The sequence below is a fragment of the Globicephala melas genome, chromosome 6, assembly GCF_963455315.2.
Source record: "Globicephala melas chromosome 6, mGloMel1.2, whole genome shotgun sequence".
Lineage (NCBI taxonomy): Eukaryota > Metazoa > Chordata > Mammalia > Artiodactyla > Delphinidae > Globicephala > Globicephala melas.
This window is the reverse complement of record NC_083319.1, coordinates 68,162,124-68,175,241: the sequence shown is the minus strand read 5'-3', so window position 1 is coordinate 68,175,241 and position 13,118 is coordinate 68,162,124. Positions and strand designations below refer to the sequence as shown.

The following is a 13,118-nucleotide window of genomic DNA, read 5'->3' as shown; positions in this document are numbered from 1 at the left end:
AATTAGAACACTCTCTAACACCACACACACGAAATAAACTCAAAATGGATTAAAGACCTAAATGTAACACTGGATCCTATAAAACTGCTAGAGGAAGACATAGGCAGAACACTCTTTGACATAAATCACAGCAATATCTTTTTGGATACACCACCTAGAGTAATGGAAATAAAAACAAAAACAAATGGGACCTAGTTAAACTTAAAAGCATTTGCATAGCAAAGGAAACCATAAACAAAACGAAAAGGCAACCTACAGAATGGGAGAAAATATTTGCAAGTGATACAACTGACAAGGGATTAATCTCTAAAATATAGGAACAGCTCATAGAGCTCAATATCAAAAAAACAACCCAATGAAAAAATGGACAGAAGATCTAAATAGATATTTCTCCAAAGAAGATATACATATGGCCAAAAGGCACATGAAAGGATGCTCAACATCACTAATTATTAGAGAAGTGCAAATCAAAACTACAATGAGGTGTCACCTCACACTGGTCAGAAAGGCCATCACAAAAAGTCTACAGATAATAAATACTGGAGAGAGTGGAGAAAGAAGAATCCTCCTACAACTGTCAGTGGGAATGTAAATTGATGCAGCCACTATGGAGAACAGTATGAAGGTTCCTTAAAAAACTAAAAATACAGCTACCATATGATCCTGCAATCCCACTCCTGGCCATATATCCGGAGAAAACCATAGTTGGAAAAGATACATGCACCCCAGTGTTCATTGCAGCACTATTTACAATAGCCAAGACCTGGAAGCAACCTAAATGTCTATTGACAGAGGAATGAATAAAGAAGATGTGGTATATTTATCAATGGAATACTACTTAGCCATAAAAAGGAAGGAAATAATGCCATTTGCAGCAACATGGAGGGACCCAGAGGTTGTCATACTGAGTGAAGTAAGCCAGACAGAGAACAATGAATATCATATGATATTGCTTATATGTGGAATCTAAAAAAATTTATACAAATGAACTTATATACAAAACAGAAATAGATCCTCAGACATAGAAAAGAAACTTATGGTTACCAAAGGGGAAAGAGGGGGCAGGGATAACTTAGGAGTTTGAGATTAACATAAACACATACTATATATAGAATAGATAACCAACAAGGACCTACTGTATAGCACAGGGGACTATACTCAAAATTTTGTAATAACCTATAAAGGAAAATAATCTGAAAAATATGTATAACTGAATCACTTTGCTGTACACCTGAAACTAAATCAACTATGCTTCCATTAAAAAAAAATTCAGCATCCAAAGCTCTATTCCAGACTCACTAGATGAGAATTTGCATTTTTAACAAGATCCATAGGTGATTCACATTAAAGCTTGAGACAACCTTGCCTAGAGGGTTCTAGAAGAAAGAAGAAGGGGGTGAAGAGTGTTAGAGAGGAAGGAAGGAGGAAAGACCTATTTTTCTGTCTTTTAGGAAAAATAATCACTCAGCATGATCAGTGTGCATGTATATGCCCTTGAGTGACCTCAGTGATACAATGCAGAAACATCTCCCACGTGTAGCCAGATCTGTTCCCAATTGTAATTTCACAAACTGCCAGTAAGCCTTGAGGGCCTAGAAGCAGAGCTGCCTTGGGTGGAATGAGAGCTATCAGAAGTGGGCTTTTCCAGGTAGGAGAAAGATGATATCTCCCAGGCATGGGAGCAAGGGGGAGCTCATGCCTCTTTGACTAAGAAGCACATGTATTAGGTCACTGGAAATAAGGGGGGGTTGGTAGAGGCCCCAAAAAGGAGCCTCCGGCTGAGCATATTGATTTGCCAGTGTTGAGCATCATTCCCAGGCTCACCTGGGACACAAATGGCTTATAAGTTGCAAATGAATTCTGTGGCCACATTTTCCCCAAATAACATTTCATCTTCATTAGAGATGACCACAGTGTGTTAACTTAATAGGATGTTCCAAGTGACTGTTTTCCAAATAACACACTTCAGGGTTGGGATGAGGGAACATGAATGCAGTAATGTGTAGATACCAGTTCCAATAAGTTCAAGTTGCCAACTGCCCCCAAGCATTCAGTCACACTATTTCATAGAGTTACACAAATAATTTTGAGCTGTGTGGTTGCTTTGGCCTGTCCTCACAGGCCAAGCTTAATGGTATGTTTCAGATACTGACCATTCGGAAATTACGCCTGACCAATCAAAACAGTTATCCTACCAATTAGCACGGGCCTCTGACAAACCACAGCAGTTGTTCCCACATAGTTGGTAGGTACCAGCTGATAATCAGTCCTGGCAGGCAGCTCTTAGATGCTCAGTAGGTCTCCAGTAAGTTTTGAACCCAGACTTTAGGAAAAACAGAGTATATACAATTATATCATTTCCCTCAAGCACCACACCAGATTTTTTTTTTGGTGCCAACAACATTCTAAAACAGAGAAGGAGTCAGATGATGAATAGGACAACTATGCTTTGTCTAAATAGAGGCCCTATCTACCTGCACTGGGCAAAATCTAGGCCTCTAATTACAAATGGGAGTTCCTGACTTGTGTTCAGTCCCACCTGGCCCAGAAACAATGACCTGGCCCAGAAATGATGACAGCACCGCACACTGCACCCTTGGCTGCTTCTGTCATGGCCTGGTGTGTGTCACAGCTCAGGTTTGCTCTTCCTAATGAAGAACCTGCAGTTTGTGTTGGTCTTTCTTTTCAGTTATAACTAAAACATAAAATTTCCTCTCCAAATGGAGAGTTACTGTGGTTCCTCCCTCCGTCCAGCTGAGCCCCCATTTATTCTCTCTCTTGAGCTAACCTGGGACTTTTTTGGTTAACCTCCAACAGGGAACTGAGAAAGGAGTTGCTGGTAGCAGCTAGGCTTCAACTCTTCTTGGCCTGGAACAATGGCTCTCTACCCTGACTGCACATTAGAATCACTTGGGTGGCTTCTAAAACATGCCCATGTTTAGATCCCTCTGCTGAGCAATTGACTTAGAGTCACTGGAGAAATTTCTTTAAAAGACCAATGTCTAGCAAAGACACCACCAAAAAGGAAAATTATAGGCCAATATCTTTGATGAATATAGATGCACAAATTCTCAACAAAATATTAGCAAACTGAATCCAGCAACACATAAAAAATATCGTAACACCATGACCAAGTGGGATACGTCCCAAGTTCACAAGGATGGTTCAGCATATAAAATCAATCAATGTGATAACACCACATAAACCAAAGACAAAAAACACATGAACATCACAGTAGATGCAGAAAAAGCATTTGACAAAATTCAACACCCATTCATGATAAAAAAAAAAAAAAACCTCTTACCAAAGTGGGTATAGAGTGAACATATCTCCAGATAATAAAAGCTATTTATGACAAACCCACAGACAATATAATACTCAATGGTGAAAAGCTGAAAGCCTTTCTGCTAAAATCTGGAACAAGACAAGGATGCCCACTCTCACTTCTTCTATTCAACATAGTATTGGAAGTCCTAGCCACAGCAATCAGACAAGAAAAAGAAATAAAAGGTATCCAAATTGGGGGGACTTCCCTGGCAATCCAGTGGTTAAGACTTCACCTTCCAACTCAGCGGGTGCAGGTTTGAAACCTGGTCAGGAAGCTAAGATCCCATGTGCCTCATGGCCAAAGAACCGAAACATAAAACAGAAGCAATACTTTAACAAAATTCAATAAAGACTTTAAAAATGGTCCACATCAAAAGAAATCTTAAAAATAAAAAGGTATCCAAATTGGAAGGGAAGAGCTAAAACTGTCATTATATGCAGATGATATGATACTATATATAGAAAACCCTAAAGACTCCATACAAAAACTACTAGAACTGATAAATTCAGCAAGGTAGCAGGATACAAGATTAACATACAGAAATCTGTTGCATTTCTTTACACCAACAACAAAATATCAAAGGGAATGTAAAAGAAACAATACCTTTTAAAATCACAACCCCCAAAAGAAAATACTTAGGAATAAGCTTCACCAAGGAGGTGAAAGACTTATTCGCTGAGAACTATAAAACATTAATAAAGGAAATTAAAGATGACTCAAAGAAATGGAAAGATATCCCGTGCTCTTGTATTGGAAGAATTAATATTGTTAAAATCGCCATACTACCCAAAGCCATCTACAGATTTAATGAGATCCATATCAAATTACTCATGACATATTTCACAGAACTAGAACAGATAATCTTAAAATTTACATGGTACCCTAAAAGACCTAGAATTGCCAAGGCAATTCTGAAGATAAAGAACAAAGCAGGAGGTAAAACCCTCCCAGACTTCAGACAATACCACAAAGCTACAGTAATCAAAACAGCATGGTATTGGCACAAAAACAGTGGATCAATGGAACAGAATAGAGAGCCCAGAAATAAGCCCACACACCTAAGGTCAGTTAATCTTCGACAAAGGAGGCAAGAATATAGAATGGGAAAAAGACAGTCTCTTTCAGCAAATGGTGCTGGGAAAGTTGGACAGCTGCATGTAAATGGATGGAGTTAAAACACACCCTCTCACCATACGCAAAAACAAACTCAAAATGGCTTAAAGACTTAAAACATAAGACACGATACCATAAAACTCCTAGAAGAGAACATAGGCAAAACATTCTCTGACATAAATTGTACAAATGTTTTCTTAGTTCCATCTCCCAAGGCAATAGAAATAAATACAAAAATAAACAAATGGGACCTAATCAAACTCACAAGCTTTTGCACGGCAAAGTAAACCATAAACAAGATGAAAAAAACCTACAGAATGGGAGAAAATATTCACAAACACTGCGACCAACAAGGGCTTAATTTCCAAAATATACAAACAGCTCATACAACTCAACAACAAAAAACAAACAACCCAATCCAAAAAATGGGCAGAAGACCTAAATAGACCTCTCTCCAAAGAAGAAATATGGATGGCCAATAGGCACATGAAAAGATGCTCAACATCACTAAATATTAGAGAAATGCAAATAAAAACTATAGTGAGGTGCCACCTCACACCAGTCAGAAGGGCCATCATTAAAAAGTCTACAAGTAACAAATGCTGGAGAGGGTGTGGAGAAAAAGGAACCCTCTTACACTGTTGGTGGGAATGTAAATTGCTACAGCCACTATGGAGAACAGTCTGGAGGTTCCTAAAAAACTAAAAATAGAGCTACAATATGCTCTAGCAATCCCAGTCCTGGGCACATATCCAGAGAAAACAATACATGCACCCCAATGTTCACTGCAGCACTATTTACAACAGCCAGGACATGGATGCAACCTAGATGTCCATCAACGGATGAATGGATAAAGAAGATATGGCACATATATACAATGGAATATTACTCAGCCATAAAAAAGAAAGAAAGAATGCCATTTGCAGCAACATGGATGGACCTAGAGATTGTCATACTGAGTGAAGTAAGACAGAGAAAGACAAATATATGATATCACTTATTTGTGGAATCTAAAAGAATAGTATAAATGAACTTGTATGCAGAACAGAAATGGAGTCACAGATGTGGAGAACAAACTTGTGGTTACCAGGAGGGAAGGAGGGGGAGGGATAGATTGGGAGATTGGGATTGACATATAGATGCTACTATATATAAAATAGATAACTAATAAGAACCTACTGTATAGCATAGGGAACTCTACTCAATACTATGTAATGAGCTATATGGGAAAAGAATCTAAAAAAGAATGGATATATGTATATGTGTAGCTGATTCACTTTGCTGTATAGCAGAAACTGATAAAACATTGTAAATCAACTATACTCCAATAAAAATTAATTTAAAAAACCCCAAAAGACACATGCACCCCAATGTTCACTGCAGCACTATTCACAATAGCCAAGACATGGAAACAACCCTAATGTCCATTGACAGACGAATGGATAAAGAAAATGTGGTGCATATATACAATGGAATACTACTGAGCCATAAAAAAGAACGAAATAATGCCATTTGCAGCAACATGGATGCAGCTAGAGATTATCATACTAAGTGAAGTAAGTCAGAAGGAGACAAATATCATATGATATCGCTTATATATGGAATCTAAAAAAACGATAGAAATGAACTTATTTACAAAACAGAAACAGACTCACAGACTTGAAAAACAAACTTATGGCTAACAAAGGGTAAAGAAGGGGGAGGGATAAATTTGGAATTAACAGATACAGACTACTATATATATGAAATAAATGGTCCCTATATAAATGACAGGGACCTACTGTACAGCACAGGGAACTCAACTCAATATCTTATAGTAACCTATAATAGAAAAGAATCTGAAAAAGAATAAATATATATGCACAACTGCATCACTCTGCTGTACACCTGAAACATTGTAAATCAACTCTACTTCAATAGAAAATAAAAATTAAAAAAGAAAAAGCCCTCTCACCTGGCCCCAGCTGGAGAAGGCCCACTCCACACATAGCTGTTGGTTACAGGCCTGGGTGTCGACTGGCCGTTTGGCAAGCTGTGTGCACATGTCATTGGACACAGGAGTGGAGATCCCAGAGGCTTTCAGCTTCTGGCAGGTCACTCGGCGGGTCTGGACACCTCCCCCACAGCTCCGGGTACAGGCGGACCAGGAGGTCACCATCCACCTGGAAAGAGGAAGAAGAGTCAGGGCAAAGGGTCAAGCCTTGAGGAGAGGGACGATGCCATACACTCTCAGAAAAGGAGCCCCATGCATCTTCCTCTTCTCACCACACAGCAGCTAATTGCAGGACCATGTCTCTTTTCACAGTATATGCTTGGGGTGGTAGGCTGAAAATCCCCACCCCTCCCCGCCGAGATATCTATATCAAATCCCTGGAACTTGTGAATGCTACCTTATTTGGACAAAGGGTGTTTACAGATATAGTTAAAGATTTTGAGATGAGATTGTCCTGCATTATCTGGGTAGGTGTTAAATACCATCATGTACCCTTATAAGAGAAAGGCAGAGGGAGATTGGACATAGAAAATGAGGAGACAGTGTAACCACAGAGGCAGAGGTTGGAGTGATGTGGCCACAAGCCAAGGGACACCGGGAGCCACCAGAAGCTGCAAGGGCCGAGGAACTGATTCTCTCCCAGAGCTTTATGGAGGGGGTACAGCCCTGCTGACACCTTGATTTTGGACTTCTGGCCTCCACAACTGTAGGAGATTAGATTTCTCTTGTTTTAAGCAACAATGTTTGTGGTAATTTGCTGTGGCAGCCACAGGAAACAAATACCCTTTGGAAATTGACTAAAAAGGCGCATTGTGAAAGAGTTTTCTGAAGATCAGTTGCCTTTTCTTAACATTGGCCCCAAAAGCCGTGAGCTTGCAGATGACACATTCTGGGAAGACAGTCCTTTAGCTGGTTACGCTGCATTGCAGTTCTGGTACATCCTAATGGCATCCAAGTGTGGGGCAGAGAAGGGACAGTTTCCCAGGGAAGTCAGATCCAAACCTGGGTCGCCCCCTGACCCTGGAGGCAGTCTGGGTCTCGGTTCAGCCAAGTTCTGTCTGCTTGTACTCACTGTTTATTCTACGTCGCCTTAACCCACGTCTCATTTGATTTTGTTTAATCCCTCAGAAACCTACGAAGTTCCTTCCAGCTTTCTGGAGCAATTCCCACGCCCATGAGTCACAGTCCATAGGTCTTACACCTCTTTGAGGGCTGTATACGTGGTGACAGTAGTCGTTCTCAGGATGTTAGCTTCTAACTGCCATTCGGGCCCTCAGAAGTGAGACTGACCAGGACTGAGACAAATGGCTTTCCTCATAAAGCCAAGCTGTAAGCTGGGAAACACTCTGAAATCCTTGGTCTGTATACAGAGGTGGAGGGGTTCTCTTTGGATGTCTGTACCCTGGGCTAATCCTCAAAGAAGAGGGGAAGGGGGTGCAGTTTGGGGAAAAGAGTGAGAAAAAAATTTGGTGCTTTCCAGCCATTTAATTCCATCTAGAGAAAACAATTTGTTTTACTGCCTGAGAAAAAAATTTTTCTAAATGAAGTGGCTGAAACAGCTACCTGGGTCAAAGCGGGACTTCGCAGCGTTATTCAGACAGCCTACGAGGGCCACACTTGTTTGTGTGCAGAGAAGGGGGCTGACGTGCCCAGGAAGCCTGGTGGAGAAACCAAGCAAAGGTGAGCCTGTGGCCACTTCCTGGTCTAGTGGCGCCACATCTGGCTTTCAGGAGAGGTGAGTAGCAGGGACAGGGAGCAAATTCCTCCTGAATCTGGGTCTGTGACTTATTTAATTTGGTGGAACTCCTCCGCTCCATTAGCCCTGGAGAGAGATGACTGCGTGCAGATTTCCATCTCGCAGGAGCAGAGCCACTTAGGAAACAAGCAGACGGTGTTTTAAAGCCGCTGGGGGCACTGAAACCCAAGCAGACCCAGCCATTGTTTCATCTGCAGAAGTAAATAAGGCTGATTGACTCTGACCATCACCAGAGCAAATCAAAAAGTCCCTGGCATGTCCAAGACCTCCTCTTCATTTCACACAGCTTGGCAAGGGCGGTCTTCCAGCCTCTCGTATCCCTGGTGAATGTCAGGCCTGCCTTTCAATCAACTTTTATTTCCAAATATCCATTTCAGCAATTTTTCAGGAGTTGGGGTGGGGGCTTTGAGAAAAGAGAGGTACGGGCTATGTTACAGTTCAGGAAGGGTATAAAAGGACATTAATCATTCCCGTGGAAACCTTCCCGTCAGCAAGTCAAACTGCTGATATTAACAAGTGTGTTTCATATTTCATTGAGGCTGTCCTGGTTTCAGCTGCTTCTTATGACTCAGCTGGCAAAACACGAAGCAGTTGCCTAAGTAGTGGATGAACGTCCCACAGATAGGTAGTAAAGGGGCATTTCAGGACCCAGCCAAGTCTCCCCGGGCTCTGGGCGCCATGCTGGTGCCAACTCCAAGCCCCATCCATTATCCCTTTAGCTGCTGCCTGACGCTGGGTGGCAGGGGAAGGGTACCGCTCGGTGGGACTCACAGCTGCTCAAAGCTCAGGGCAGATGGAAGAGGCAGAGACTGTGGGTGTCATTCTGAGCTACATAAGGGACCCAAATGCAGAGAATGGATAGTTGGCCCTTGAACAACACGGGTATGAACTGCACAGATCCACTTATACTCGGATTTCTTTCACGAAATACCGACTACAGTACTACACCATCCGTTGTTGTGAAGTTGCAGATACGGAGCGCCGACTCTCAAGTTATAGGTGGATTTCTGACTGCTCGGGGTCGGCGCCCCTAACCTCTGCATTGCTCAAAGGTCAACTGTAAACCCAAAGTTGAAGCAACTATGGGAAATGGAAATTTATGTCCACTTTAGCAGAATGCAACCCTTTGTAGAAGAGAGGATAATATTTCCTTAACTAAATTGGAGTACTGATGAGCACAGGTATTTACAGCTAGAAGAAAGGGGAGGAGTTGGGGTATAGGCCAATAGTCACTATCCCCTAAACACTTCAACTGCAAACATGTTTCTTTTCTTACAGACCAACCACAGAGCCAGCTTCCTACTGCAGTGTGGGAGCTTCTCTCTTGCCAGGGCCTTGGATGCTCCTGGACCCTGAACAGACCCTATCAGGCCCTTGGGAAGCCTGGGCAGCCTTTAGCTGGCTGAATAGTGAGGGAAGAAACAGCGAAGGGAGGAGGCTCATCCTGAGGGATGTTTTCTGTGCAGTGGAGAGGCTGGCGGGCCCGGGCCTACAGGAAAGGACGTCAGGTCCCCTCACCTGCGCTTAATGTAGCTCTCTCAGTGCTAGACAAGGGCTGGCTATGAACTTGGCTAAAAGTCCAGGCCCATCCTTGGGAGTGGGCGGCCTGAGGCAGCATCCAGCGCACTCACCGGGAAGGGCAGTCTCTCCGGTTGCAGGCGATGGGCTGCACAGCAGGGCGCACCTTCCCTGCGCAGTGGGTGGGGTTGACCTCCGTGCTGTTCAGGAGACACCTCAGGCGGGGCTGCTGAACCCCTCTGTTACCACAGGAGGCTGAGCAGGTCGCCAGTCTGTCCACAGACCACCAGTAATCTATCACAGAAGGAGGATCAGAGGTGAAAAGAAGATAGCATCAATGCCCATGTTATTCCTTCAGAGTGGTGGGGTGGGGTGTGGTAGGAATGAGATGCTGTTATGAAGGAGGCTCTGCCCTGCGGTAGGCTCCATTTCCCGCCGATCTAGGCAAGTCACGTGGTCTCCAGGGGCCTCCGCCGGCTCATCCATAAAGTGAGTACAGTAGCTCTTATCTTGCCGTGCTACTGTGAGGACGGGATATAAAGAAAGTACAGGGCCTAGCCCGGTGCCTGGCACATAGAACTTCATCAGTGGCTGTAGCTCTCGTATTTTTTAACCTACTTCCTAAAGTACTCTTTCCTTCCATTAGTTTACCAGGAAGTGACTTTATTTTTCAACAAAGAGATATAAAAATATCAGAGGTACTTAACAATCATATTTAGAAGTCTGTACTGGAGTTGGACTTTGTATATGTTACAGAAAAATAGCCTATCCAGAGAGGCTCACTTTTCACGATGATGTCGGTCAGAAAGGCCATTTCTTTGGATTTTCTATTTGGGGGTCTGGGACTGACTGGTAGGAAAGCTGTTAAAAATAACTGGGCTGGGGCTTCCCTGGTGGCGCAGTAGTTGAGAGTCCGCCTGCCGATGCAGGGGACGCGGGTTCATGCCCCGGTCTGGGAAGATCCCACATGCCGCGGAGCGGCTGGGCCCATGAGCCATGGCGGCTGAGCCTGCGCGTCCGGAGCCTGTGCTCTGCAACGGGAGAGGCCACAACAGTGAGAGGCCCGCGTACCGGAAAAAAAAAAAAACTGGGCTGGTAAATTTTGAATGCTTATTTGCACTCAAAAGATTTGTGTGCTACAAATCTTGCAGATAGGCACTGCCTTCTGGTTTTCAGCAGAGAGTGCCCGTCTGGCAAGAAAACGCAACATTGACTTTCCTGTGTGGAAAGTGAGATGGCGGTGGAGGCCTCAGGAAAATCTCCCCCCTTATGTGCTATTCTGGGATGAACTCTGTCCCTTCCCACGGAAACCTCCATTTTAGGATACGTGCAGTAGAATTTTGCTTTCCCTACAAGTATCACACATAGGCCACAGGTAGAACCAGTCTATGGAAAACTCAAAAGCCTCACGTGGTTTCTATAACAAGGCCAGTCTGGGCTCCTTTCCCACTGTTTTGGGCTCATTCACAACCCTTTCTTGGGGCCGTGAATGCCAGGCCCCACCCAAGGGCTCTCTGACCTGCCCAGGTGCCTGGAAGGTGAATGCATGAGCCACGCAGACTCCTCAGTCTGCTCGTGGACAGGCCACAGAGAAGGTGCCAGGAAGGCACTTGGCGTGTGACTGCAGCTGGAGACTTCTGGATGATCAGTGGTCCTGGCACCAGCCCTGGTTCTCCGAGGCAGGGGCAGTAACCACGTAGTTCACGTCGAGAGGTAATTTAAAACCAGCTCAACAGAGAAAACTTGTATTTTCTTAGTAGGCAACTTTGCGAGTATGTGTGTGTGCTCTCTACTAGTTAAACCAGCATAAAGGAAACACATTTGCTTTGCTATATGGTGAGATCTCCTTGGTCCTGAGCAGCAGTAACATGATGAGCAGAAGGGCGCATCTATGAAAGCAGCACTGACTTTTCTGGGTTCTGCTGAGATGGGGGTGGGTGGCTTTTCTGAAGAGCCTCACCCTATGGCAACACGGTTGGGCTTCCATTTGCATGTTCTAAGAACCACTGGAGATCAGAAATCACTTTGTTCTGCTGGAGAATTAGATTTCTAAGTAGACTCTCTTCTTCAAGAAACAAGCCTGGCACCCAACACCTGAAGGGTCTCTTACCTTGGATCACTAAAGAGGCCTTCTGGACGAGCATTCCTGCCTCATTCTGAGCAAGGCAGCTGAATTCCCCTAGAGACCCGCCACTAAGATTTGCAACCCGGAGAATCCGTCCGGCTGCCAAGATATGATGCGTCAGTCCTGTGGTATTGGCCACTGGCTGGTCACCGTGGAACCAGGTGATGTTGGGAGTAGGGTGGCCTTTGATGGGGCAGCCTAGAAGGAGAGGTGAGGAGAGGTAAGCCATGGATAAAGCCAATAAGGACACATTCCTGATGAGCTGTTTGACTGTTTCCGTGGGTTTTGAGGCCATACCTTTGATGTGGCTTCCCCATGGCATTTTTCTTATGTTTCCCATTCCCAAGCAAACGGGAGATGTTTTTATGCTCTGGATGCTTGGAGGGTGACTGTTAACTCATTCAATTAAAGTAAAAATTCCTGGGGAACACAAAGTACCTATTTTTGTCTATGTCCCTGTAATAACTTAAAAAAAAATGAAGCAATTAAGATTTACTCATTGGACATTTTCTCAAGTTAATTAGTTCCTATGCCAGTTTTATACTGAAAGAAATCACTTCTTCAAATGCAATGAGTTGGGGGGAAAAAACCCCCCACGTACTATATAGTAATAGTTAGGAATCAAACTTTAATTGGTAAATGTCTAACGTCTGCCTCCATTTTACTCTGTGATTTTCAAGCCAAAAATTTTCAACAGAGACTAGGAAAACAATTTTAAACACTGATCTCATTTCTCTATAGGTCAAGAACCTTGGCCTTCTGACAGCTCTTCTGACCATCAAGCCTGCATTGGACATGTACAATGTTATACTTATTACATAGTCATTGAGCCTATTTTGATACATTAAAGTTCCAAAATATTAAACTGAGATACGGTGTCTACTCAAGCCTTTGTAGCATAGAATTAGTAAAATAAACTGATTACAATTATGAGAGAAAACTCATTACCTCTAAATTCGTACTTGCTGAATTTGCTGTTGTGACCCCAGAAACTTAGCTTCCAGAGGAGATTTATTTGGAGGTTTAAAATGCAAGATAAATCATTCAAAATTAAAGATAGTGGAGGTTTTCTATCAGTTCAGTTAAAAAATATCTATTTGGTGCCTAGTGTTCTGGGGACAGTAAAGCTAGTTAAGATTATCTTCTCTCTTGCAAGGAGATCCCAGCTGGTATGGGATGCAAAAAAGCACACTAATAAAACTGAGATATAAGGCAGAAGATGAGATGAGTGAGACACACAGATGGTCACAGATGGATGTGTGTGCCTATGGATCTGTACAGAGAA

General features: G+C 43.2%; 1 protein-coding gene across 2 annotated transcripts in view; it reads right to left on the bottom strand.

Annotated features, from left to right (window-relative positions):
* ADAMTSL1 (ADAMTS like 1) overlaps nt 1-13,118 on the bottom strand; it is a 1,021,102-nt gene that overhangs the window by 32,405 nt on the left and 975,579 nt on the right. For both annotated transcript variants that reach the window (XM_060300968.1, XM_030840590.2), the window contains 3 exons: nt 11,819-12,031; nt 9,822-10,002; nt 6,396-6,603 (listed from right to left, as the gene is read on the bottom strand). In XM_060300968.1, the coding sequence (XP_060156951.1) occupies nt 6,396-6,603; nt 9,822-10,002; nt 11,819-12,031 (602 nt within the window). The remainder of the gene's footprint in view (nt 1-6,395; nt 6,604-9,821; nt 10,003-11,818; nt 12,032-13,118) is intronic.